Source organism: Prionailurus bengalensis, chromosome D4 (assembly GCF_016509475.1).
Source record: "Prionailurus bengalensis isolate Pbe53 chromosome D4, Fcat_Pben_1.1_paternal_pri, whole genome shotgun sequence".
In the NCBI taxonomy this organism is placed as follows: domain Eukaryota; kingdom Metazoa; phylum Chordata; class Mammalia; order Carnivora; family Felidae; genus Prionailurus; species Prionailurus bengalensis.
This window is the reverse complement of record NC_057359.1, coordinates 87,137,733-87,163,761: the sequence shown is the minus strand read 5'-3', so window position 1 is coordinate 87,163,761 and position 26,029 is coordinate 87,137,733. Positions and strand designations below refer to the sequence as shown.

Below are 26,029 nucleotides of genomic sequence, written 5' to 3'. Positions count from 1 at the left end.
TGTGGTAGGCGGATCTATCCTTTTGTAGTGTTTGAGAAATGCAAGGAAAGAGCTTGAGTTATTCTTATATTACTTTGTATTGCTGGACCGACGATGTTTTCTTTCTTTCTTTCTTTTTTTAATGTTTATTTTTGGGAGAGAGAGAGAGAGAGACAGAGAGAGAGAGAGTGGGCGGGGGGGGGAGGGGCAGAGAGAGCGGGAGACACAGAATCAGAAACAGGCTCCAGGCTCTGAGCTGCCAGCACAGAGCCCGACGTGGGGTTCGAGCCTGAAGATCATGACTCAAGCGGAAGCCTGACACTTAACCCACTGAACTACCCAGGTGCCCTGGACCATGTTTTCTGAGTGCAAACCACTTTGAGCCTGGCCAGCATTGACCACTTTTTTTTATTTTTAATTTTTTTTTTAAGTTTACTTATTTATTTATTTATTGAGAGAGCAGGAGCAGGGGAGGGGCAGAGAGAAAAGGAGAGAGAGAATCCCAAGCAGGCTCTGCACTGCACCCAACCTGGAGCTCTAACTCACAAACCACGAGACCATGATCTGAGCCAGTCGCTTAACTGACTGAGCCATCTAGGCGCCCCTGACCACTTTTTTTTTAAGGGCAATACCCAGGGGTGCCTGGGTTCCTCAGTATGTTGAACATCTGACTTTGGCTCAGGTGATCTCTCATGGGGCACGCTGTTCTCAGCACAGAGCCTGCTTTGGATCTTCTGCCCCCCTCCGGCCCTCCCCCACCCACACTCTCTCTCAAAAATGAATTAACCCAGAAAACAAATAATCCAGTGAAGAAATGGGCAAAAGACATGAATAGACACTTTTCAAAAGAAGACATCCATCCAGATGGCTAACATACATGAAAAAAGGCTTAGCATCACTCATCATCAGGGAAATACAAATCAAAACCACACTGAGATACCACCTCACACAGTCAGAATGGCTAAAATTAATAACCTTGGTAACAACAGGTGTTGGCGAGGATGCAGAGAAAGAGAATCTCTTTTGCGCTGTTGGTGGGAATGCAAAGTGGTGCAGTCACTCTGGAAAACAGTATGGAGGTTCCTCAAAAAGTTAAAAATAGGCGGCGCCTGGGTGGGTCAGTCAGTTAAGTGTCCGACTTCGGCTCAGGTCACGATCTCATGGTTTGTGAGTTCAAGCCCCACGTTGGGCTCTGCGCTGACAGCTCCTGCTTCGGATTCTGTGCCTCCCTCCCTCTATGTGGTTCTTCCCCACTCACACTCTGTCTCTCTGCCTCTCTCTCTTTCCCAAAAATGAATAAACATTAAAAAAAATTTTTAATAAAAATAAAAATGTATGATCAAATAAACACTAAAGGAGCCACCATTCAGCTTTAAGAAATAAGAGATTAAAAATTTTGTAGGGGCACCTGGCTGACTCAGTCAGGAGAGCATGCGACTCTTGATCTCGGAGTCATGAATCCAAGGCCCGTGTTGGGGGTGGGGGTACTTAAAACATCTTTTTTTTTTTTTTAAACCAGTAGACATTATCTCAAAATGTTAATACGACCATTTAATTTTCCTTGTTCTATTTTTCCCAATGTCAACAACGAATGTGAGCTTCTTTTGTTAGTTAGAAACAACCACAGTTGGGGGAGCCAGCCATCAGCCCCAGCATTGGGCCCCCACCCTGCCAGCAGCTCACAGCGGAGGGAGACCCCTGAGTGTCCCCACCCCCACCACCCCGGGCTTAGGCTCCAGCCTCTCCATTTGCCCAAGGGACTGATTACCAGTTCTTTCCATCCAGGAGCATCTCCTCCAGGGCCCTGATGCAACTGCCACAGCCCTGCCCAGGGGAGAAGGAACCTGTGCTCCAGAGTGGGCCTGGCTTTTCCTTTCAACTTTTGGGTGGAGCTGGGAGAGAAAATTCTCCCAGATCAAGGCTTGCTCCTCTTAGACCCTTTGGCCAAGACCCTCACTGGCCCTGCCCCTCGGAGGTTGGATGGCCTCCAGTCTCACTGAGAGTATTGATTCTGCAGCTGTCCAAACCAGCGGTTCTCAAAGTCTCCACGCCAACAGCATCAGCATCACCGCGGAACTTGGTAGAGATGCAAACCTTGGACCCCACCCTGGACCTAGGGAACCAGACAGTCTCGGGATGGGGCTCAGCAACCTGCGTTTTAACAAGTTCTGTGGGTGATTCAGGTATACTCCAGAGTTTGAGAACCACTTTCCGGACCCTCGGACTTGGAGGGCGAATCTAGTCATGCCTCTTCATTTTACAGAGGAGGAAACTGCAGGGTTTTAAGCGAGGAGAAGGGACCCGGCTCAAGTGGCAAAGGTGAAAGTGAAAGTTAGATGATCTGTTTCCAGAGACCACCCCCCACTCTCTTCTGACTCAGGGAGACCTCCTTAGCCCATCTGGATCCACTTTGTCACTGTCTGGAGGGTTGCCGTGAAGCCAGCAACCGTCAGTGCACCCTTCCCACTGTGCCAGGGACGGTGCTCACCTGCATGAGCTCAGCAAAGCCTCGCGACATCCGGTGAGCTCGGCATGATTGCTAACCCCATTTTACAGAGCTGAAAACTGAGGCCCGAGAAAGCTCATTACATTTGCCCAAGGTCACAGGGTTAGAAAGTGCAGACATAACTCAAACCAGCTTTCTCTCCTACACACACACACACACATACACACACACACACACACAGCCCCAGGGGCCTATGTCATGGCCAGCAGGAGCACACTGAGGTTTGCAGAGACTGCCGCCTTCAGGGAGGGCTCTTCCCCAGAGCCTACAATTCAGCTGAAAAACCAGCAAGGAGACAGAAATCTCCCTGAACGGGCAAAACAGTTGGCAAACAGCCAATGCCCCAAAGCTAACTGCCATTTACTCATAGGAAAGCCCTTTGTCTCTTGATTTGCAAACAATTGTACCAACCTTGCAGGGTGGGGTAGAACAGATTAAAAGCAGTCCACCTCGAGTGAGTTATAGCAGACGCGGTTCCTGCCCACCGGCCCTCCTTCCCGCTCAGGTCACGATCTCACAGTTCGTGGGTTCAGCTTAGGTCACCATCTCATGGTTCGTGGGTTCAAGCCCCAAGTTGGGCTCTGCACTGACAGTGAGGAACCTGCTTCGGATCCTCGGCTCTCTCTTTCTCTCTCTCTGCTCCTGCCCAGCTTGCACCCTCTCTCTCTCAAAAAGAAATGGACACTGAAAAAGAAAGAAAGAAACCATAATGTAACATATTAGGAAAGGTGTTCATGCTCAGTTTTGTATGAAACTTCCAAATAAAACATTTATACTGGTTAAAAGCAGACACAAGAGGCCACATACTATATGATTCCACCCACACGACGGTTGGGACACACCACACAGGGACAACCACAGGGACACAACCACAGGGACAGAAAACAGATCTATGGTTTCAGGGGCTGGAGTTGGGAGGAGGGTACTGACGATAGGGGAATTTGGAGGGAAATGTACATATTCCACATCTTCATTGTGGTGGTGACCGGACTGTTTACGTTTGTCAAAGATCATCAAAGTCAACTTTTTTTTTTTAAGCTTCTTTATTTATTTTTGAGCCAGGGGCAGGAGGGGCAGAGAAAGGGAGAGAGAAAATCCCAAGCAGGCTCAACGCTGCCAGCGGGGAGTCCGACACCAGGCTCAAATCCACAAGCCGATGAGATCACCAACCACCTGAGCTGACGTCAGACGCTTCACCGACTGAGCCCCGCAGACGCCCCTGGGAATCAGGAATCACCCGGGTGGTTTCGTTCAGAAAGTCACGCCTCACCCACAGCCTACCTGGTACAGGGAAGGGGGGGGTGCAGAGGGAGTGGGATGAGTCAGTAATCTGCATTTAACAAGCTCCCCAGGTAACCAGTGGGACGGGGAGGGCAGGGCGTGTGTGTGTGTGTGTGTGTGTGTGTGTGTGTGTGTGTGTGTGTGGTTTGGGGCCAGGACTTCTGGGTCAGGACGGGATTCCAAGCTTCCATCTGCAGCCCAGACCTGAACCCTGAATCCCAGGCTCGTACAAGCCAACAACCACGTGATGTCTGCACCGGAATCCTGACCGGCACCCCGAAACCAGCCCCACCCACCGTCTTCTCCATTTGACTTGATGACAGGTCCATTCCTCCAGAAATTCAGGCCCAACGCTTCGACATCATCCTCAATTCCTCTTTCTCTTTCTTGTCATTTAGTTTTAATTTCATTATCGTAAACTTAGCCCTTGCACCAACATGGCCCCGAAGACATGTCGGGAGAGCACGAAGGCACAGAGTGGTTCCAGCAGCTGGGGGCGGGAGGGGTGCCCTCCAGAGACAAAGCACAGACCAGCCTGTCAGCGCTGTCCACGCCCTGCAGTGATGATGTTGCTGGTCTTGCCATGCCTGGACCCGAGGCGCTCCATGGCTTCCACGACATCTGTGCCCTCTTTCACCCTGCCAAGGACCACCTGCTTGCCATCCCAGCTGGGCAGTGCAGGTGAAAACCTGGGGACCTGTTGTGCTGCGCCCAGCATTTGCCATGGGAGAGATGTCAGGAATACATTCTCAACATCAAATTTCTCCCTGTAGATGGACGTTCCCCAGTCCTCAGAGCGTGCAAGTTTTCTGCTGTCTTGGGAACTTCTACAAACAGCTTGAAGGAGGTGCGGCCCAAGGGCTCAAGAGCACAGTGGGCTTGACCATGGCTAGGCAGCACAGGGAGGCTCTGGGTGTCCGTATCTGCAACCTCCTATCCTGCCTTAGAAATTCTGTCGGTTCTGCCTTATTACCACCCCACTGCTAGTGAACACCCCGGGCTGATGCATCGTTGTATTGCAATGGGTTCCTGGCTCCCTGGGCCCACCTACAGTTTATTCTCAGTACAGTAGCCAGGGTGATCATGTTAAAATAAGTTAGATTGTGTCGTTTCTTTCTTTTTTTTTTTTAAAGATTTTTTTTTAAGTTTATTTATTTTGTGAGAGAGAGGCAGAGAGATAGAACCCCAAGCAGGCGCCACACTGTCAGCACGGAGCCTGACGCAGGGCTCGAACCCACAAACTTCAAGATCATGATCTGAGCTGAAATCAAGAGTTGGACGCTCAACTGACTAAGCCACCCAGGCACCCCAGACCATGTCGTCTTTTGGCCTCAAACCCTCTGTCTATCTCCCTCCTAGAATGTCAGCTGCACCAGGTCAGGGATTTTTTGGCTACTTTTATTCACTGCTGTACCCCTAATGCCTAAATCTGGCCCATAAGAGGGGCTCTATAAATGATTATTTTAATGAGCGAAGGGGACACCTCAAGCCTGGAGGGGAAAAGTGACTTGCCAAGGTCATAGTCATCTGAAATCAATGGCTTTCACTCTTGGAACAAAGCACCAATCCTATAGCTTTCACCCAAAGTCCTTCTCACAGACATTCCAGGTCCTGGGACCAAAGCCAGGCCAGCCGGCTAGATATCCCAGCCAGGGTAGAACCTAAGATAGCCCAGCCTCAGGGGGCGCCTGTCCAACTCTGCCAGGGCCCTGGTGCTTCCACAACCAAGTCAAGGAGCTGCCAGGGGAGAGGGGCTCCCCTGACAAAGGAAACCTAGGCATGCCAGTGCCAGTCTTGTGCTGGTGGAGGCCAAGGCAGCCACGGCCAAGGCAAGGAGCCACCGCCCTATGCCCTCCAGCTGCCTGAGTGCAGGCACTGGAGACGGCTGCTGACCCTGTGAAGGGCAGGTGGAGAGGGAGGAAGGCCAGCAGTTCTAAGCAGAAGAGCAGAAGACGCGGAGCTGCTGTGCGTAGCCCGGCAGCACAGGGAGGCGATTCCAAGTGCCCCAGGCTCCCTTCCCCATTGCTGGCTCCGTCCCAGCAGAGGGCGCCCCTGGCCCACAAAGTCCACATTCTGCTTTCTTTCGCCCTCTGGCGGCCACGCTGGTTAGGGCCAGAGGGGAGTCTTGGATCTCTCCCACCTCTCCCAGGGGAAGGGTGGCAATTGCACAGGTGAAGATTCAAAGGGAAGGAGGCTCAGCAGCCCCGGGTCTGGGTGCACCGCCCCCCCCCCCGCCCCCCGACCAGCAGGGTGAGGCCAGTGATGCCCACGACAGCCCCAAAGGGTGAGCATTCACTGTGGGCCGGGCCGGGCCATTCCATACCCACCCGGCCATGACAATTCCCTTCCATGTCCATTTCACCACCAGACTAAGACCCAGGGAGGGATGGCATCCACACCAGATCACCAGGCAAGGAGATGGTCATGCCCAGTCAGCCTGACTCCTCCTCCAGGCTGCCCTCCTCTCTCTGCTTCTCCAACTGCTCAGCCATGACACCTCCACATGGGCACCCTTGGTGGGAACCCTTCCCTCCCAGACCTCGTGACACACAAAGAGGCTCATCCAGGAGTTAGACATATAAAGTGCACATACCAGCTGGCTTTTATTGAGGGTCTACCATGTGCTGGGCACCAAGTCTGCAAGGGCCCTCCTCTCACCCCCCCTGTACTTCCCACTGGCCAGGGGAGAGGGTGGGCCCAGGCAGGTGAGACCCAGGCGTCGAGTGGGGAGGGGACTGAGGTGGAGGTAGAAGATGGCAGAGGGGCCCCAGCAGTTGGGTCTGCGGGGAAGGCAGGGCTCCTGGTGTCGGCCCAGCTTGGAACTGAAGGCTGGGGAGCCCCCCACCTTCCCCCCCACCCCGGATCCTGAGTCAGGAGGGTGAGAGGGCCTGGGAGCCCTGCCCTTTGGCTACGTGAACTTCGGGGAAGGGGACCCATCTCTGAGTGGTTTCTCCCCACGTAAGGTGGGGCCAGAGGGCAGAGTGGCCATGCCTAAGGTGACAGTCGGGTCTCTATGGGGTCTGTGGCTTCTGGTGGCGGCTCCTGCCAGCGATCTCCAGGTCCGCTCCCTGGCCAGCTGCGGCCTGCTCCTGAGAGCTCTTCTGGAGTCACTGCCTGGACCTGGTGAGACAGAAGGGGCGAGAAGAGAGAAAGAGAAAGAACGGGAGTGGGATATGCAGAGGCAGAGACAGGAGAAGACACAGAGAAGGTCCGAGAGACAGAGACAGGCAGGGAGAGAAAGCTTGAGGTGGACACAGAAAGCAGGGAGCCACACACAGAGACAGAGCTGGAGGGAGGGAGGGAGGCAGGGAGAGAGGGAGGGAGGGGAGAAGGCAGGCTGAGAAGGGGAACACAGAGACCCCGACGACGCAGTCAGCCTGCGGGGGAGAGAAAACCAAGGCACACGGAGGAGGGGGGGCAGGGGCTCTTCCCAGCCCCGCCCTCACCTAGAGCTCATCCCGAGGGTGGTGGGGGTGGAGACTGTGCCCGCTGCTGCCAGCCAGGTCCAGGGGGGGGCCACGCAGCGTCTTGTGAGAGCCACTCCAGCTGATGATGCGGCCGCTGTCATCGTCCCAGGGTGAGGATGTCTCCGTGTCGCTGAGCCACTCGGCGTCCCCTGCGTAGTGGGTGGGAGCAGCGAGCAGGGGCCGCGCAGAGAAGGCACGCAGGTCCCGTGGCCAGAAGTGCGCCTTGTACTGCTCACTGTGAGGCGGGGGGAAGGCTCAGGAAGGCTGAGGTGGGGCCCCTGCCTGGAGCCCGGGCACCTCACCTGCCCGAAGCCCCTCACTGCCCTCCCCCTCAAGACCTCACGACAAACTCCAGAAGCGGAGTTTCTGTCGTCTCCATTTTCCAGACGGGGAAACTGAGGCTCAGAACAGAGAAGTGGCTTGACTAAAAACCACACGGCAGCACAGAGTTTACACCTCGGTTGGTCTGACTCCAAAGCTAGGCTGGGCTACTCCTTGGTGACCTCGCATTAGTGACTCAGCCTCGCCAGCCTCAGTCTCCCCAGCCGCCCAGCGAGGGGACTTCATGCTTGTGGAGGTAGGCTCCCCGGGGTCAGGTGACCCTGCCGTGCCCCCACCGGAGACTCACTTGGGGTGCTGGTCAAACATGATGGGTAGGAACTCGTCCACAGGCAGCATTCGGCGCAGGGGCTGGGAGGCCAGCAGCTTGCGAGCACCCGCCAGGCTCAAGACATATGCCAGCGTCCAGTAGGAGTACCCGGCCACCACCAGGTGTGGCAGCCCCCCCACGGCTGCCTCTTCCTCGGGGTTCACCTGCTTCCGGCCCAGGTAGCTATGGGCGACACCGAGGGGCCCGGGAGTCACTGTAGGTCCTAGGGTGTCAGAGGACCCCTTCCCCAGTTGCATCCCACAGGCCAGGCTCGGTGGGGAGGCCGTCCCTCTCCCCTGCCCCTGGAGGCGCAGGCTGCCTACATCAGGTCCCACAGGAGCTTCTCTGCCTCCACCTCCTCCATAAGCCGCTCCAGTCGCCCCCTGAAGTTGCTCTCAAAGCGCACGTCGTCCTCAAACACTAGGACCTGGGCCAGGCCCCTGGCAGCGACCTGTGGTGTGGGGGAAGGGGACACAACACAGGGGGATGGCTCTTTAGATTCAGGCTGTCCCCTTCCACCTGCCTGACAATGACTGACTCTCCCTGGCCTGAGTTATATGTCAAAGGTTCAGCCCTGGCCATGTCAGTCACTCAGCTGCTCCAAAGCCTGCTGGGGCTCCCACCGCCTGGGGACTGAAATTCCAACATCTCGCTCTGGCATTCAAGGCCCCCCAGGCCCCCTCCCCTGAGGTAGAATCTTCAAGTAGAATCATGACAGCCATCATAACCTTTGCTGTATTCACAGAGCGCTGCCATACCCCAGGGGCCACAGAATTACTGCTTATCCCAGGGACCCTCGAGAGGCAGGACACACGACGTCCCTGTACTGTAGTAAGGAGACGGAGACACAGGGGGAGGTACGACCGCTTGTCCAAGGACACAGCCCGTAGCAGAACTGGGATCTGAACCTTCATCTACTGGACTCCAGGCCCAGTTCCTCACCAGGCCTTCTGGACTTTTCTAAAGAAAGACCCTAGCCCCCACGATCCCTAAGAAAATATACTTTTTGTAACTTCTGGAAATGTGAAAAGAACATGAAATCAGCACAGTCAACGGTGAAATAGAAATCACGTTCAGAGACAATCTCAATCTGCTTAGAGACAGAGGGAGACAAACAGAAATATGAGCTCACATGCACATATTTTGGCTGCAGTAGAAAATAAAAACAAGAAGTGGGCCTGGGTGCCGCCTCCTGGAGGGGGCACCGTCCCCTTGCAGGGCCAGTCCCCTCGTCCCTCCTCAGTGGCCAGGCAGTGACCTCTCACTGGTGCCCATACCGGCAGCCCTAAGCTGAGTCCTCCTGGCCAAGTCCCAGGCCTTTCTTCTTCCCACTTCTGAACATACAGTTCCTTCCTGCCTCAGGGCCTTTGCTCCACTGTTTTCCTCTGCCCAGAAGGCTCTTCTCACTGCCCTTCAATGCCACCCTGACCCCACATCAGTCCAGGAATCTAGGCTGGTCCACACTCTAGGACAAGCCTGTACATCTACCCTCCATGGCAAGCTTGGTTCTTCCTCGGTTTCTGTGCCCTCCTCTGGTCCCTGAGCCCCAAGAGAACCAGAAAGGCCTTTTTTTTTTTTTTTTTTCGTTTGTCTCCGTATTCTCAGAGCAGAATATCTCCTAGCACACAGGAGGTGCTCAACAGAGATGACAGAATGAATAAGGTACAGGGATGAACACAGTTTAAAGCTGCAGGCCAGGTCTTGGGGCGCCTGGGTGGCTCAATCAGTTAAGCGTCAGACTTCAGCTCAGGTCATGATCTTACGGTTCGTGAGCTCAAGCCCAGCGTCGGGCTCTGTGCTGACAGCTCAGAGCCTGGAGCCTATTTTGGATTCTGTGTGTGTGTCTCTCTCTCTCTGCCCCTTGCCCACTCATACTCTGTCTCTCTCTCTCAAAAATAAATAAACATTAAAAAAAATTAAAAACAAAAAAGCTGCCGGCCAGGTGTTTAAAAATATATGAATTCACCCACGGATTCCCTTGGGTGCTGAGCACAGAGCAGTGAGTAGGGTGGCCCCGCTCTGCCTGTGGGGGGTGTGGGCCAAAAGGGGGTTCCTCACCTCCTCCCAGATGGAGTAGTGGCTGAGGAAGCAGCCCACCTCGCCCTTGGTCAGTGTGCGGCCTGAGTAGGGGTCCTGGTAGCCAGGGAGCAGGTCCACGCCGAGGCTCCTCATGATACTGCTGTTGAGGGTCCTGAGGGAGACGGGACTAATGGGGTACGGGGTGCCCGCCAGGGACCCATCCAGGGGCACCTCGCCTGTGCCTGTTGGGGGCACCCTGGAGTTTAGTTTGAAGGAGATGTCAGCCTTGTTACTGCTTCATGTGGCCTGACGCTGTCAGAAGATGTTCCCCAGAATGAATGTGGGGAACACGGTATCTACTCCTTGGGCAGACGCCCAGGGAAAAGATGGACATCCTGCCATCTGAAGGGCGGGGGATGGGGGTGGGGGTGTAAGTGGCAAACAGCAGTGGGCAAGTGCAGCCGTGTGACCTCTGGTTTCCCAGGGCCACGTGACTGGCCCGCTCCCACCCCCACCCATCAGGGACCTAAGTCCAAGATGGAAAAGAATAAGCCTGATAATAATAAAGATGCCTAACTTTTGGAATACTTACTACGTGTCAGGCCCTGTGCAAAATCCTCACTGAGCCCTTACAAGTCCTAAAAGGGAGACACAATTGTCTGCCATTCACACAGCAGGGCTGAGAGGTGGCGGTAACTTGCCAGAGGTCACCCAGCTGGTAAGTGACAGAGCTGGAGCGCAAGCCTCGGGGCTCCAGATTCTGGGCCTTAACCACCGTACTCTCCTCCCTCCAGTAGGCTGAAGGAGGCCATCCTGTCCTATCGGGGTCTGCCCTGGGGTTCTCTGTGACACAATGACTCAGGCCCTGTTTGAGTACCTCCTGGAACAGCTAACGCCCAATTCATTTGTCTGCTCTCCCCATTCCTAGGGGGCTCCAAGGGACCACACTACTCCCTCAGCTGCCCAGGGCCCCACCCCCAGGGAGACTCACCGGCCATCCACAGCATCCACCACGCGTCCAGATATCTCCATCTCCCAGAGCGAGCTTAGCATGCGTTCCCGGCGGTCGGGCCGGCGGGCCAGGCTGATGACAAAGACCTGGAGGAGGAAGGGGAGGTGGGTGCAGAGTCGGGGGTGGGTGCAGAGGGAGGGGAGAGCCCACCCACCTCTTCACCCCGCTCCTGTGGGCTGAGGGGACTTACCTCATCAAACCCCATTTTGCTGGGTTTCTTTGGGGGCCGGGACACGTGCGCTGAGGCCCACATGGGGGGCCCGTCCACTGCAGAAGAAAAGTACCCCCTAATCATAAATCCCTACTGGCTCTTGTCAGCAGTGACCCTGGAGTCCTAGCCCCCCACTTCATTTTTGCCCCCTCAGCAGAACACCCAGCAGGAAGAGCCCTCAGAGATCATAGAATTCACCTGCCTTCATTGTAGAGATGGGGACAATGAGGCCCAGCGGGGAAAAGGACTTGCCCAGAGACGAGGAATGAATTAGAGGTAAGGCTGAGACCCCAAGCCCACTGCCCAGTCAGGTCCAGGGCCTGGGAGAAGGGGCACAGGGGGTGGCAGGGAACAGTGGCAGCCGGCTAGCACCCCATCTCCCAGCCCTCACCTAGCGCCTCCAGGATCAGGTGGATGAAGTTGACCTTCTCGTCCTCCAGCCCCTGGTGGGATTTCACAGGCACGTTCATGTACCCATAACGGTGCTTGTTGCACACGTGGACCGCGACTCCTGCGGAGAGAGGCTGGGTGGGTGCTGCAGGTGGGGCAGGGCTCTCAGAACCCAAAGCACGTGTCTTCTTGGGGACTCAGTGTCCCAACCGTGGGGCTGCAGGGAGAAAGGGCTTTACTCAAACAGTATCCAAGGGACCCTTCTGCTGAGATGGTTTACTCATTCAACAGATGTGTCTAGAGTACCAGCTGGGTGCTGGGGGATGGTGGTGAGCATCCTGGGGAGGGAGGAGCAGACAAACTCCCACCTGACCACAGCCATCGGGCCAGGCCAGCCCCACCCGCTAAAGCTCCCCCACCTATGCCTCGTCCCTGCTGCCCCGCCTGGATCCAGCACCATCACCTTGTGCCCAGACCCCTCTAAGCAACCCCACACCTCCTGCCCCGCCCGCGCTGCCCTCCACCTTTTCTATTTCTTCAATATTTGTCACCTTTATTGTAATTACTTATTTCCCTTTTATCTCGTATGGACTGCGAACTCTTCAGCGACAGGCGCACAGTATTTACTTAAAAGTCAACCCCATGCCCAGCAGGGAGCACAGAGCCTGGTCCAGAGCAGGGACTCAGTAGCTGGGCGCCGGAAGCCTGAATGATACAGACAAAACCCCATTACAAAATTCCTTCCAGCGGCTGCCCCTTGAAACAGCGGTAGCCTTGGAAAAGCGAGGGAACACTTCCGCTTCTTCTCGCGGATTTTCCATGACTCTGTTTTCCCTTCGCTCACTTTTTGCACTTGGTAAGATTTCCTGTCTTGCCTGTCTGCAACGGACGCCACCAATACCCCTTGCATGAAAAAGCCAGTTACCACACTTTCCCCTCTGGCCACTGTTGGCAGCCCGCTTGCTCACGTACGGCACTTCTGGATTAGATGGTCGCTTCTCATTCTCCCCGAATTAGTCTCTTCTTAAGATTCTCTTTTCAACGCTGGTGTCTCTGTCTCACTCCCATCTCTGACTCTTTCTCAGGACTGGATTTAGCCCAATTCAGCCCAAACACTCTCCAGTAATTTCCATTTTAAAAATAATGCCAACATCAGAGTGTTCCTGGCTGCCCAATGTTCTCAGGCTAAAGACCAGATGCTTGCTGGTCAGGTCCACACAGGCTGGCCCCTGCCTCAGCCTGTACCATGTCTCCCTCACTTATTGGGGTCCTGTCACCTGCCTTCTTACGTTCCCTGCTACCACAGGGCCTTTGCACTTGCCGGTCCCATTGCCTGAAATGCTCTTTCTTGCTCTTATTGATGCTTTCCCGTATTTTAGATCTCAGCCTCAAAGTTCATACCCTCCAGGAAGCCTTCCCTGACCAGATCTATTCTGGTCTAAGCTCCCTGAGCACCTAGAATCAAGAAACATTCCTTCCTGTCATGGCTGTGATTGCACATTGATTTGTGAGCTCCTTGGACTGACTGGACTGGAGGTTCCAGGAGGGCAGAGGCTGCCTGAGTTTACTCACCACTGTCTCCCCAGTGCCTGGCACATGGTAGGTGCTCCATAAACATTTGCCTAATGAACCAATACATGAAAGTACCAGGAATCCAGAAGAAGGACATCTAGCCTACTGGCACAGCGGGCTCAAGAAAGGCTACGACCTGGACCAACAAGAGTTTAACAGGATGAATTGGAGACTGGAGAAGGGTGTGCAAAGCAGAGGGAACAGCATGTGCAAAGGCCCAGAGGCCTCCAGGAATGCTCACAGAGAGCTGGTCCTCACCAGCAGCCTGGCAGGAGTAGGCGAAGACGATGATATCGTCGAAAGGCCAGGTGTAGTTGGGGTGAGGGGGGTAGAAGGCGAGTTGGGCTGCTCCCTCAGCCCGCAAGGATACCAGGAAGGTGGAATGGACCATGGGGACACGGAAGCAGCCCCGGCGTTGGCGGTTCTTGGTGGGGAAGTAGTCGGCTGTGCGGCGGTAATAGCCCTGGGGAAAAGGGTTGCTCTGAGCTATGACAGCGGCCCGTCCTCCCCAGAGCACTGCTCCCCCGCCATGGCCCACAGACCTGAGGCCTCCATCCCAGCCTTACCTGGGGGGTGATCCCACACCAGAAATTGGAGTAGTAGGTCTGGGAGTCCAGCATGGGGGCCACCACGGGCAGCCGCTGCTCTATCAGAAGCCTCAGTGTCTGGTTGTTGGTCAGAATGTTGTCTGTATCTGCAAACTTTTGGGAGGTGGCTGTCACAGGTCCCAGCCTTGTCTGGGCTACACCCCCAAGGGTTCACTGAGTGGGATCCCTCTGGATTGCCAGAGACCCCACATATCTCCTGGGATCCGAAGGGTTTCCGTTAGAAAGTTCGAACCTATAAACAAGGTAAGTTTGTTTCTGGACCAAGGATCTAGTCTGGAGCACTGGTTCATGGATTGGGTCCAGGGGTTAAACCTGAGTTGCTGATCTAAGAACTTTACTTAAACATTTTTTAATGTTTATTTATATTTTTGAGAGAGAGGGGGGTGCCTGGGTGGCTCAGTCGTTTGCACGTCTGGCTCTTGGTTTCAGCTCAGGTCATGATCTCATGATTTTATGAGTTCAAGCCCCGCATCGGGCTCTGCGCTGGCAGCATGGAGCCTGCTTGGGATTCTCTCTCTCTCTATCTGCCCTTCCCCCACTCGAACTGTCTCTATCTCTCTCAAAAATAAATAAACTTAGAAAAAAATATATTTTTGAGAGAGAAAGAGCATGAGCAGGGGAGGGACAGAGAGAGATGGAAACAGAATCTGAAGCAGGCTTCAGGCTCTCAGCTGCTGAGAGGGGCTCATCAGCTCAGAACCTGATGCAGGGTTCGAACTCCCAAACTGTGAGATCATGACCTGAGCCAAAGTGAGACGCTTAACTCACTGAGCCACCCAGGTGCCCCGTGAGAACTTTATTTTAGATCTGACTTAGGGAGTAGCGTCAAAGACCTACTCTGAGTTCTAGTCCAGGGAACCAGGCTCAGTTTACACTCTGGGCTCTAGGAATCTAGGCTCAGTATATACCCTGCAATCTGTCTCAGGGATCCAGGCTTAGTAGCTAATGTGAACTCAAACATGGGGATCCAAGCTCAATATCTGGTCTGGGTTCTGACCCAGGTTGCTAGCTGGAGGGTCCAGCCTACAGGTTTGTCAAGTCACAGCAAGATGTCTATCAGGGACTGATACCGCCGCCTGAGGGAAACTCCCATCGTAGCCAGGCTTTCTTACCAGGATGTAGTCAGCCCCCCAGTCCCTGGCAAAGGTCAGGGCTTCCTGTTTCAACTCCATCAGAAACTGGTGCCTTTCTTTGGTCCAGTGCTTGGGACCCTCTTCATCTGGGTAGGACCTGAGAGGGTAAAGAGACGAGATGTTCCCCTGGGGCAGGTACATGTGGTCCTCGTCTCTGCAGAGCAGCGGACAGAGCCCTGGCCTGAAGGCTGTGGCTTGGGGCTGTCCCCTTTCCTCTCTAGGTTATAGCTATCGCCCATCTCCCCAAGAACCTTGCCCCTGAGATCACCACCTGGGCGCCCCCTCAGGCCTCCAGACCACAGCTGCATAGTCATCACCCACAGCGGCTAGCCACTCCTGCAGCATCTGTGTGGTGTTGTCCGTGTTGTGGTCCGTGGCACACCTGGGGACACGGGGGGAAGAAGGGTGAGGAGGCGGAGCCAAACCCCGAGGCAGCCGTGACCCCTGGAGCACCAGCACCTGTGAGGCTAGACCCTTGGGTGCTGCAGCGGAAGGAGGTGTGCTACAGAGTGAGGCAAGCAGCCGGGTCCCAGTCACAGGTCTGTGACCCACTGCGGGACCTCAGGCAAGTCCCATCGGTCTCTGGGCTTCACTTTCCGCCTCTGTAACTGCAAGCTGTCCTGCGTGGCTCATGGGCTGAGACGGCAGCATACGAATGCATTTGAAAGAAAAAGTACCTCAACTCTGAGGAACACACCTGCCACGTGCCCCCGATACCCTCCGTCCTCGCCAGGAGACAGGTCAGTCCCTTCCCCTTCTCAGGACTGGACAGAAGAGCTGCTGCCTCCCCTGCCCGAAAGTTGTAATAAGGACCAAGCCATACTCTGAACATCCCCTGAGAAGGGCTGATGGGACGGAGCTCCCTTACCACAGAGCATAACCTCTCCTCTGTGGAAGGGACTCCCAGGACAGAGGGGGACGCAGAGGGCTCGGCCAAGACCCCAGGTTTTAGGCGATCCTGCCCCTTTAAGCCAGTTCCCCAGAAGTGAGGACTAACTACGTGTCACGTCTTGGCGGGGTGGGAACTAACTAACTCCCAAACTGTGGTCATTGTGGGCCGCCTCCCCAGGCCATGCTCCACCCCAAGCCCGACTTTGGTGTGTTGTGGGGGGTAGTGTGTCATTTCTCTCGGTTTATCCCCAACCTCAGCTTGGGACTCCTCCCTGTTCTGGCTTCCACAGACTGTGGCCTCTGATTCCAGCGCCCTGTGGGGACGGCTGGGGGAGAGATTCTAGGGAAGGGGCTCTGCCCTCGGATGGCAGGACCCACACCCTCCACAGAGAGGCTGGGACCTGCCCAGAGAAGGAGCAGTTCTGACCCCTCTGCAGAGCAGCATGGAACCAGACTGATAGCACCCTCACCTGCTCCCCAGGATCCCCCAGTCCTGCTGATCTCTGCCACGTGGGGACCCAGGGAAGGCCAGCTGTTCCTGTCTGCTCCACTCCGGGTCAAGCCAATCACAGGGCCCACGGGGCTTAAGTTTGGGCTCTGAAGCTAGGGCAAGAGGACCCCACTTAAACCCAGAGGAGGTCCCCATTGGAGGAGTAGGGGCCGGGGTGAGTGTTTCGGGGTCAACCTAAGTCCTCAGAGGTCAGTCCGCAGAGCCAAGGGGATAAGGGGTTCTTTCCAGGGGCTCGCGACTGCGGAGGGCCTGTCTGCCAGGGGAGGGGCCTGTCTGGGTGGTGTCTGGACGAGCAGACGAGCCCATCTGGGGTGGAGGCTGTCCGTGGGACCCGGGGGTACATGCCCAGAGGGTGCCAATGCCCAGTCTCTCTTACCAGAGGGCCAGCCTGGCCCGGGGGTAGTCCAGCCGCTCCAGCGCGCCCAGGTAGTGGGGCAGTGAGTGCTCGGCATTGCGGGCCAGGATGGTAAGGACCACGGCGGGCAGTGGTGGCTCCACGACTCCCGCAGCCTGGAGCCTCGCCCCCAGCAGGAGCAGCAGCTGGAGCAGCGGGGCGGCGGGGGTGGCGCGCATGGCGGGCGCTCGGGCGGCGGCGGCGGCGGCGGCGGCGGCGGCAGCGGCCCCCGGGGCTCTGGCCCGGCCGAGGGGAGTGGGCGGTGCGGCCGGGCCGGGGCGGGGCCCGGGGCCGGGGCGGGGCCGAGGCGGCCGGAGAGGGTGGGAGGAGCGTACCCCCGAAGAGTGGGCTCCCCCTCCCACCCGCTACGCGCCGATTCTCAAGTGCCCTCTCCTCCGCCAGGGGCAGCGGAGGACCAGGACCCGGAGACCCGCCCCACTCGCGACCCAGGGGCAGCGCCCTCCCGGCTGGGCGCCGGCGGGGGGAAGGGAGGCAGAGGGGAGGGTCCCGGGGGACGGCCTCCGAGCCGCCCCGGTGCCTGAGAACGCCCCATTCCGAAGCCTGGAGGGTTCAGCCCCCGGAATCCGGCTCCACTGAGCGTCCAGCACCCCTGAGTCCGGAATCCCTGGCCACCCATCCGACCCTCGGACCCCAGTCGCAGCCCCGCGGGGCGGGACCGACCGGCAGCGGCCCTAGCCGGGCTCCCGGGTTCCCGCCCCGCCCCCGCCCCCTCCCCCGGGCGCCCTCTGGCGGGCCCATGCGGAACTTCTCAGACCTGCGCGGCGACTCCCGGCTTGGGGGGCGGGGCGGGGGTCCCCCGGCCCTGGGCGCGCCATCCAGCTACGTCCCGAGCGCTGCGTCTTCCACGCGTCGTTGTCCTCGCCTCCGCCGCCAGCGCCGGCGGCGCTGCGGCCCTTTAAGAGAGCAACTCTCAGGCTTAGCCTCTACACTCTCAGGCTAAGTGTAGAGCTAGGGGGAACCCCAGAGCCTGCACCTTGACCCAGCCACGTACGAAGCAGGAGGTATAGCCTCCCCTGGGGCAGAGTCGGGGTCCTGAGGCCCCAGCTGAGATGGGAAGGGGGCTCCAGCTTCTCTTAGGAGAGGGCAGGAAAGGGAGGGGCCTGAAGGCACCAGCGGCAGGTTCCAGCTCAGTATCACTTTCTCTGGTTCACCTCTGGTCCTCCTCTGGGTGGGTTTGCAAGGAATGAATGCACTCCAAGCTTCTCTTGGCATGGAGCCTGGCCCCGGAAGAATTGCTGCGGCTGAAAGACAGCACTGGAGAAGAAGCCAAGCTCCCCTTCCATTCACCTCCCCTCCCCACCGTAAAGGCCTACTTTCCTATGGCTCCTTTGGGTCTCCCTTCAGTCTCTTTCCAGGGTCAGGGAAGAGGGCTAAGCCTATACACACTAACTCTGCTGAGGGGGGAAGGGTGGGGAACCAGCAAGGAATGGACTTGCCTGAAGATGGGGCAACCTGCGGGGGCATTGAACCCTGGAGTCCTGGTCTCCAGCCCCACCCACTCCAAAGCTTCTAGGTGGCTAGTGGTCCTACAATGAAAGGTCTGAGGTCCTCTGGGAGAGTCCCTTCCCTTGCGTGGTAGCCTCTGGCCAGAAGGCACTCCCGGCCCCAGAATGGGGATTCCGTTTCTAAAAGGAAGCAGTGTGCCCCTCCTCTCCCATCCTGGAGTCATCTCAGAGCCTCTGTCCATCCTGCTGGTCACAGGGGTTTCCAAATTCTTCTCCAGCCTCAACTCCTCCTCCTCAATTCTCCTCCTTCTCCTCTGAATGCATTGACCCCTCCCATTGTCCCTTTCCTCACTCCCCAGTCCATCAAGTGATCCAGCCTGTCACTGACTCCCTTGCCTGTGGGTTCTCCCATCAACCCTGCCCGGGAAAACCCTATAACCATCTTGCTTTTCGGCATGTTGGGGCTACTGCAGACAGGATTTCCACTCTCCACTGGACTCTGACCAGGCCCAACGGGCCGTTTCCCCTGTGCTGCTCCTGCCTCCTCTCCTCAGTGGCATGTCACAGCTTCTGCAATCTCTGCTCCAGGAGGATCTCCCTGATACTTTTTGGAGAAAAAAGAAGCCCTCACCTGGGAGCTCTCATTTCCAGCCTGCAAACCTCCATCCCCTTCCCCCAAGCCTACCGCAGCTCTCACTGCCTGGTACCACGGGAAGAGTTACCCCCTCCTCAGGATGGAAAGGCCCCTAAGCTCTAAATGCCCTTGCCCTTCCTGGAATCATCAGCCTCCCTCTCTTCTGGGTGCTTCCTTTGACATTCCAAAGGACTTGAATCTCCCCCAGTTTAAAACAGGAAAACACCAAGCTGTTTGCGGGCCCCCAGCCACAGTCTTATCTCTCTCTCTCTCGCTCCAAACCCCTTGAACTAGGATCTGTTTGCTCCAAGGGTCCCTTCCTCATCTCCGTTCCACCAAACTGCTCCTGCCAAGACCAGAGTCCTCCTGGCCACTCCCCACAAAGGATATTACCTCCTCAACCAAGAAGAGGGTTCTCTTCAGCAGCTGACCACGTGGGCCACTCTGTCTTTCTGGAAAATCGCAAGTGTCTCCACTACCCATTTGGACCCACATTCTGTGTGTGTGTGTGTGTGTGTGTGTGTGTGTGTGTGTGTGTGTGTGTTAAACTCTACACTCAGGGGTAGGGCTCAGCCTTACAACCTTGAGATCAAGAGTCACATGTTCTGCCGACTGAGCCAGCCAAGTGCCCCAAGATTCCATTTGCTCAAAACAGAACGCTACCCTTTCCCCCAACATCTCCCCCTCTGGTGGCCTCCCCAATTTAGAGAATGGTACCTCTGCCACCTGGTCCCTCAAGCTGGAGAGCTGGGTGTCACTGATGCCGCATCCCTCTTTCAACCTACTCCATCACCTCATCCTGGCAAAACCACCTCCTCAATATCCCTGGCACTTGGCCACCTCTTTCCTTCTGCTCTGCCGCTCGACCGGTATACCAGTACCACTCACCTGGCCCACAGCATCTCCCAGAGACCTGCCCCCCACACTTTCTCCCTAGAAACCATTCTGCCCTCAGCCACTCTTTCTAAATGCCCTGGGTTAACACCCTTCAGGGACTGCGCACTGCCCTCAGTATAGGGCTCAACCCCCTCACAGAGCAGCGAGGCCCTGCATGGCCTATGTGACACTTCTCTGACTCCTCTGACCTCCCCTCTCCTCTAATCTGCTCAAGCCGATTTGGACTATGTACAGTTTTCCTGAACACTCCATGCTTTAGGACTGTCCCACATCCTTTTGTTTGTTTGTTTTTTCTCCGCCTGAACTTCTATAGGCCCTCCTGTCTCAGCCTTCAACTAACTTCCTCTGGAAAACCTTCCCCATGTCGTGTCTGGGGGACTTACCCTGCCATGGCATCCTCTATAATCCCATTCATTCAGCAAGTATTTATGGAGCACATAGTGCATAAGACAATCTCTGCTTCTAGGGTGCTCGCATTCTGGTGAGGGCACAGACAGGAAACAAACAAACTGATAAACCAATAGTTTCAAAGAATAGTAGTGCTATGAACAAAATAAAACCAGTTCATAAGAACAGAGAGTAGCCGGGGGCGGGGGGCAACATCGAGGTTATTTCAGGGCACAAGGGGAGCCTGCTCAGGGCAGTTCTAGCAGAAGAGTGTTCCACCTGGAGGGGACAGGTTGGGCCAAGATCCTGCGGGGGGAACAAGCAAGGAGGCCAGTGGTTGGAGCCCAGGGAGCAAGGGAGTATGGGAAGAGGTGAGGACCACCCAGGGCCTTAAAGCTGCATCAGGATTTTGGATGTGTTTTAAGTGCAACAGGAGGACACTTGGGAGTGCCTGGGGGGCTCAGTACGTTGAGTATCCAAGTTTGGCTCAGGTCATGATATCACAGTTCCTGAGTTCAAGTCCCACATCGGGCTCTGTGCTGACCCCCTTGGAGCCTGGACCCTGCTTCAGATTCTGTGTCTCCCTCTCTCTCTCTGCCCCTCCTCCACTCACACTCTGTCTCTCTCTTAAAAATAAACACTAAAAATTAAAAAAAAAAAAAAAGGAAGACATTGGAGAGGGTAAGCAGAGAAGTGATGTGATAATCCCTTAAAAAATTGCTCTGGCTGCCACGCAGAGGGTGGGCCAGGGGGCAAGGAGAGAAGGAGGAGATCACACTCAGAGAGACAGATGACGGTGGGCAGAGAGCAGACGCACTATGGAGGCAGAGCCCCTGCCTTGTGGGATTCCATGCGGGAGACAGAGTGAGGAATCTGGGTGACTCGGGGCTTGCAGCTGGACTGGCTGGTGGGCTAGTTACTGAACAGGGAAGACCTGAGATGAAGCTGGTAGACTGTGACTCGAGGTCTGTCTGGACCTTCTTTCGAGCTGCCTTTTAGACTCCCAGGTGGGAAGATCACATGCCAGACCCTCCTGGCTGTCAGTTCTGAGGCGGGGACCCGTCCATCTCGTTTACCATTTTATCCCCAGCCCTAGAGCAGGGCCAGCCGGACCTAAGGTGGGCTCTCAGTAGAAATATGGTGGGTCACGGACTGAGATGGGCTGATCATGCACCTGTACTTCCACTAATTTTTTTTTTGCCCCCAGATATAATAACAGGACATACTCTACAGAGGTAATAGCGGGCCAGATCCACAGAAATGCTAAAGCAGTGGTTGTGGGAGCATGGTCCCCAGACCAGCCAGCATCAGCCGCACCTGGACATTGTTACAAATGCAAATTCCTAGGCCCCTCCCCCCACCCTCATAGTCAGAAACTGTGGGAGCGGACGTTAAAGCCACAAGGCTGCCAGGCGGTTTTGATGCGGGCTAAACTTTGAAGCTGCTGTCCTATGGGGACTATGGCCTCATTCTCGGGGTCATGTAGACTCTATGCCTGGGAAAAAACAAAACAAAACAAAAGATGGTTTGGGCCCTTCTTGCTGAATAGGTCCAGACCACCCTGGGCCAACATTTAACTGGGCTCTGGGCTACCCGGACCCCACCCGGAATCCCAGAATCCTCACACCCATCCCTCAGCCATTGTGGTTCTGGGCAGAGCCAGGTGGTGGCGCCAGCGCCTTAGGCTTCAGTCTGGCTTTGGGCGCTAGAGACCCCGGAAGAATTGTCCCCCTCCCCTGCGCCTTCTTCCCCGCTGGGAGCCTCTGCTCCAAGGCCTGTCCGCTGGCAAAGGCTTTGCAGGATGGCCTTCATCAGGGAGAGGGGCGCTGAGGCTGGCACACCCAAGGTAGGGGCCGACCCCCTCTTCCTGCAGGTTAGGAAGGTGGGCTAGAGAAGCCCCCTTGGTCAGAAAGAAACTAGGGGTGTCTGGCCTGTGGACTTGGGGGTCAGAAGCCCAGGCAGGTGGCTCTGGTCCAGTGGACTCTGGTTACACCCGTGTTAACCCTCCGCCTACCCTGCCCAACCTCATGTGAGGTCTCAGGTGCTTCTTCCCTGCCAATGGGTGGGGGCAGCCTGGGGACCCCCAGGGCCCAGACAGAGCTTCAAGGTTGGGGGTCCTCACAGCCTGGCAGCCAAGCAAGCTAGGAACAGGGGCCCACGGCAGGGAGGTTGCTTGGATGGAGCTCTTACCAGCTGCCAGCTTCACGTCTCCTGGGTTGGGGGCTCTCTGGGCCCCTGTCCTGCTTTGTGGCCAAAGGAGCCCAGCATCCTGGCCAGAGGAGGGGCCCATGCCCTGCTTCTGGTCCTGGGTGCAGCTCGGTAGACAGGAGTCCAGGAGACCCGCCTGTGCTCCTTCCTAGCTCAGTTCCGAGCCCGGTTCCAAGAGGACCCAGGGCTGAGTGCGGGCTCGACCCCCATCGGCTCCCCTGCCCCTCATCTTTCCTCTTTGGGGGGAGACTGAGACCTCTTGCCCAGCTGGAGTCACTCCGCCCATTCTGCTTAGACCTAGCATACCTTGGCCTCTGCTCCAAGAATCCGCCCACACCCTCTCATCTCCAGGGGTCCCACCCAACGCCCACACCCACTCCAGAGGACCACCCTCTCCCTCTTGGCCATGCCCTCATCTCCCAGGACCCCAGATGTGGAGCTGTCCTCCTCTGAGGCTCTGCCTCTGTCCTCAGGAAGCTGGGGCTAGGCCAGCTGTTTTCCCCGGGTAGCCAGCTGTTTTGCCCATCAGGAAGCAGCTCTGCGAAAATTGTTGCTGTGGCTGGGGCTGCAGCGTGGCAGCCCCACTGGGCCAGGGCCTGGGAGCTGTTAACTCCTCTGGGCCCAGCCAGCTCCTTCCTACATCCACCACCCCAGCCCCCGCCCCGCGGGAGTAGCCTGTTGCAAGACTTCCAGAGACCCCCCCAAGAAGACCAAGCCTTGCTATGCCCACCCCCTCAACAGCTGCTAACCTGACATCCCCTCCTCTCATCGGAGCCTTGTCCTCAGGTGACCCCAGGTGAGAGGAAGTTTCAAAGGGACAAATTTGTTCAGAATAATAACAATAGTAATAAGAATAATAATAGCTATCATTAACTGCTGTGTGCCAGGCATTGTGCTAATTTTCACCACATCCCTGTGACGTCGGGAATGTTTTCATTTTACAGATGAGGAAACTGAGGCAATGGCCAGTGTCAGTTGCTTGCCCGAGCCCAAGCAGAATTGGCGTTTGAAACTGGTCTGCCTGCCGCTATCCGGCCAGTCCTGGCGGTTCTGGAATCGCTGTTGCTGTTGCTATTTAAGTTTCTCCCTGAGCTCCTTGCCCGCCGCACTCCCCCCGACCCCACCAGGAAAGGTATCTGGGTATCGGTAGCACCATCTGTGAAATGGGATCACTGACGGGTGGAGTTACCACCGGCTCCCGGAGCCATGCCAGGCTCTGTGCTCAATACCTTCCAAGTATTTATTAGCAGATCATTCCTCTGGGTGGCTGCGGGTCAGCCTGGGCTACAATCCCGGCTTTGCTGTTCTTGGCATCCTGGCTTTGGGCAAGTGACTTTACATCTCAGTGTCACGGTCCAAAACTGGAAAATGGACGTGAGAACAATATTCTGTGTCTTCGATTTTGTTGTGAAAGGATGGTGATAATGCAGATGAGGTGGTTAGCCCAGCACCCAACCCAGAGAGGGGTGGGAAGTATCACCCCTTACTGTTGTGACTGCTAACCATAATCTGGAAGGATCTGAGTGGCCCACCTAGCACTGTGCACCCCCACACCCAGTATGGAGCTGGCACATAAGGCTCTGGACCCTGGTCTGTGGAACCTCCCTCCATGGGGACAGCAGGCTGCAAGGGAGATACAACTTGCCCAAGATCACAATTACTGGGGTAAAGCTGTGGGGATCCCAAGGCCTCCTGCACTTAACTCCTGCACCCCTGTGGCCTTCCTTCCTGTGGCCCGAACCTGGTCTGGTGGGAGGGGGAGAAGGGACAAGGGAACAGGGACAATCCCAGGGCTGAGACAGCCCAGAAGGTGACTGGGCCATGGCTGGGTGGGATCTCAGGGTCTGGGAACGACCCCTCAGGATGCAGTGACCCGTGCTCTCCCCCTTTGTCCTCTCCCCCCCTGCCCACCATGGGTCAGCTCCCTGGTCCCAGCCTAGACATCTGGAACTGGGGCAGACAAAGGACCGCGAAGAGGGACAATAACCTTCTGTCCATTTTCAGATGCCGGGCCGGGCCTGGCCAGGGCTGGGGGCCGGAGCCCCGGCGAGGCGGTGCCAGGCCCCCCGCGGGCAGCGGACAATGTTGGCAGTGATGGAGAGGAGGCATTTCAAAGCGTTTTGTTCCCGCTGACCCCCTCCCCTCCACATCTCGCCCCAGCTCGGGGTGAGGCCCCAGCCCCACCCCCAGCCACCCAGGCCCCTGCTCCTGGCGGCTTGGGGACCGGCCACATTCTTGACCTCAGGGGAAAAGTTTAGACTCTTGCGCCCTGGGCAACAATAACAGTGTCACAGAACTGATTTAGGGGGAGCACTTACCATCACAAAGCAGCAGACAAAGAGCCAGGGCTGAGAACGCGACGGCTTCTGCGCCTATTCCTCCAGGCACTGCTACTTCTCTCCTGGGCATTGCCTGGACCAGACCGGGTGCCAGGGTGCTGGACCCAGGGGGCTCCCCGGAGGAGGGCCTGAGCTGGGGAGGGAGCGAAGGAGAAGGGATGGGGATTCCACTGTGGATGGGGGGGGGGGGGGGGCTGGGAGCTCCTTCCCGCTCTGCCACCAATTTGCCAGGTGACCCTGAGCAAGTCCTTCCCCATTCTGGGCCTCAGTTTCCCCATCTGTAATGAGGAGGCTAAACTATAAGGCCCAAAGCATGAGGCTCTTATCTTACAAACAGACGGGTTTCCATGATGATGGTGGTGATAGTGAGAAGTATTCACCACTTTATTCTGGGCATTTCACAGCAGGTGCCAGGCATGGTGATCACTAACCCCTTTCTGGATTTCTTTTTTTTTTTTTTTTTAACGACAGAGACCACTCAGTGACATCCTCTCTCTCCTGCTCTCCCAAAGGAAGAGAAGGACAATTATCGATGGCAAGTGGCAGGTGCAGAAGCAACACCAAAAGCTGGTTTCACATCCAGGAGAGAAGGCTGCCTCCTGCTTCTCTTGTGTTTTCTGGGGTTCCAGAAACTGGAGAAACTGAAACTGTCAATGACTAGAGGATAGAAATGACCCCTGGAAACAGTCTTTTCATCACCTTTGATCGCTTAATACTCAGCAACCTCATAAAACAGGTGCATCATTAACTCCTGTTTACAGCTGATAGCTGATGCTCAGAGAGGCTGAGCCACTTGTCCAGGGCCACACAGCTTTGAGTCTGTGGAGCTGAGACACCAGGCAGGACTGGCTCACTTCTGATTACACCGCAGTGGGAAGGAGAGGGGCAATGAGGCAGCTGGACCCTGGGGAGTTCTGGGTGGGAGGGCCTCTCCTCCCAGGCCAGAAGGCTATGAATAAATAAATGTCTGATTACCCCCAGGGGGGATTCCACCCTTGGAGCAGGTGCTTTTAAAAACGAGATTGATTCTTGTCTGTGAATAGAGGTTGGCCTGGGCAGACACCCAGATGCAGGGGATTGGACCAAATGACCTCTGGTGGAGACCTCCTAAGAATAAGAAGCAGGATAGAACATTTAAGGGCCCCTGGCTCTGGAGCCAGGTTATGGGTTCCAATCCCCACTCTGATTTTTCCTGGTAGCGTGTCCATGGACGAGTTACTTCAACATTCTGTGCCTCGGTTTTCCAACCTGTAAAAGTGAACTCACCTTGTAGGAGTGTGGCGACCATTCAGTGAGGTACATAGAAGTCCTTAGAACAGTGCCTGACTCAGTGAGGGCTGCCTGTTTCTATTCAGTAAGATCCTTGCAGCCAAGTCCCTTAGCCAGGGCACCTCAAGGTGGGCACTGCTAGGACCCTGTGGCAGTCGGTCAGCTGTTGACCTTGCTTTCCAGGAAGTGGTTGGATTTTGATTACA

General features: G+C 56.2%; 2 protein-coding genes and 1 non-coding gene across 9 annotated transcripts in view; all 3 read right to left on the bottom strand.

Annotated features, from left to right (window-relative positions):
- Positions 1-6,345: 6,345 nt before the first annotated feature.
- CERCAM (cerebral endothelial cell adhesion molecule) lies at positions 6,346-16,884 on the bottom strand. 4 transcript variants are annotated; one of them, XM_043566043.1, is made up of 14 exons: positions 16,606-16,717; positions 15,545-15,616; positions 15,099-15,209; positions 14,807-14,924; positions 13,653-13,787; positions 13,345-13,549; positions 11,516-11,635; positions 11,104-11,180; positions 10,893-10,999; positions 9,941-10,073; positions 8,206-8,333; positions 7,862-8,065; positions 7,213-7,468; positions 6,346-6,886 (listed from the first exon to the last, which is right to left on the bottom strand). In XM_043566043.1, the coding sequence occupies exons 3-13, from the start codon at positions 15,170-15,172 to the stop codon at positions 7,213-7,215; spliced, it is 1,557 nt and encodes a 518-aa protein (XP_043421978.1). In that variant the 5' UTR covers positions 15,173-15,209; positions 15,545-15,616; positions 16,606-16,717; the 3' UTR covers positions 6,346-6,886. The 4 variants fall into 4 exon arrangements, with proteins under 4 accessions (XP_043421978.1, XP_043421977.1, XP_043421976.1 ...); XM_043566042.1 differs by lacking the exon at positions 15,545-15,616 and having other exon boundaries at positions 6,346-7,007; positions 16,606-16,884; XM_043566041.1 differs by lacking the exon at positions 15,545-15,616 and having other exon boundaries at positions 16,606-16,884.
- A 116-nt stretch (positions 16,885-17,000) lies between these two features.
- Positions 17,001-26,029, bottom strand: part of URM1 (ubiquitin related modifier 1) — a 36,565-nt gene continuing 27,536 nt past the window's right edge. For 2 of the 4 annotated variants that reach the window (XR_006295025.1, XM_043566046.1), the window contains 2 exons: positions 24,534-24,687; positions 17,001-17,537 (listed from right to left, as the gene is read on the bottom strand). Coding sequence is in view for 3 of the 4 variants with exons in the window: in XM_043566046.1 (XP_043421981.1) it covers positions 17,464-17,537; positions 24,534-24,687 (228 nt within the window). In the remaining variant the exon portion in view is untranslated. Of the gene's footprint in view, positions 17,538-20,003; positions 20,099-22,197; positions 22,620-23,465; positions 23,577-24,533; positions 24,688-26,029 lie in introns of those variants that run through there. The other 2 variants (XM_043566045.1, XM_043566047.1) reach the window with 2 other exon arrangements.
- Positions 25,028-25,250, bottom strand: LOC122475536. Its single transcript, XR_006295222.1, has one exon. It is a non-coding gene; the product is annotated as a small nucleolar RNA U3 (small nucleolar RNA).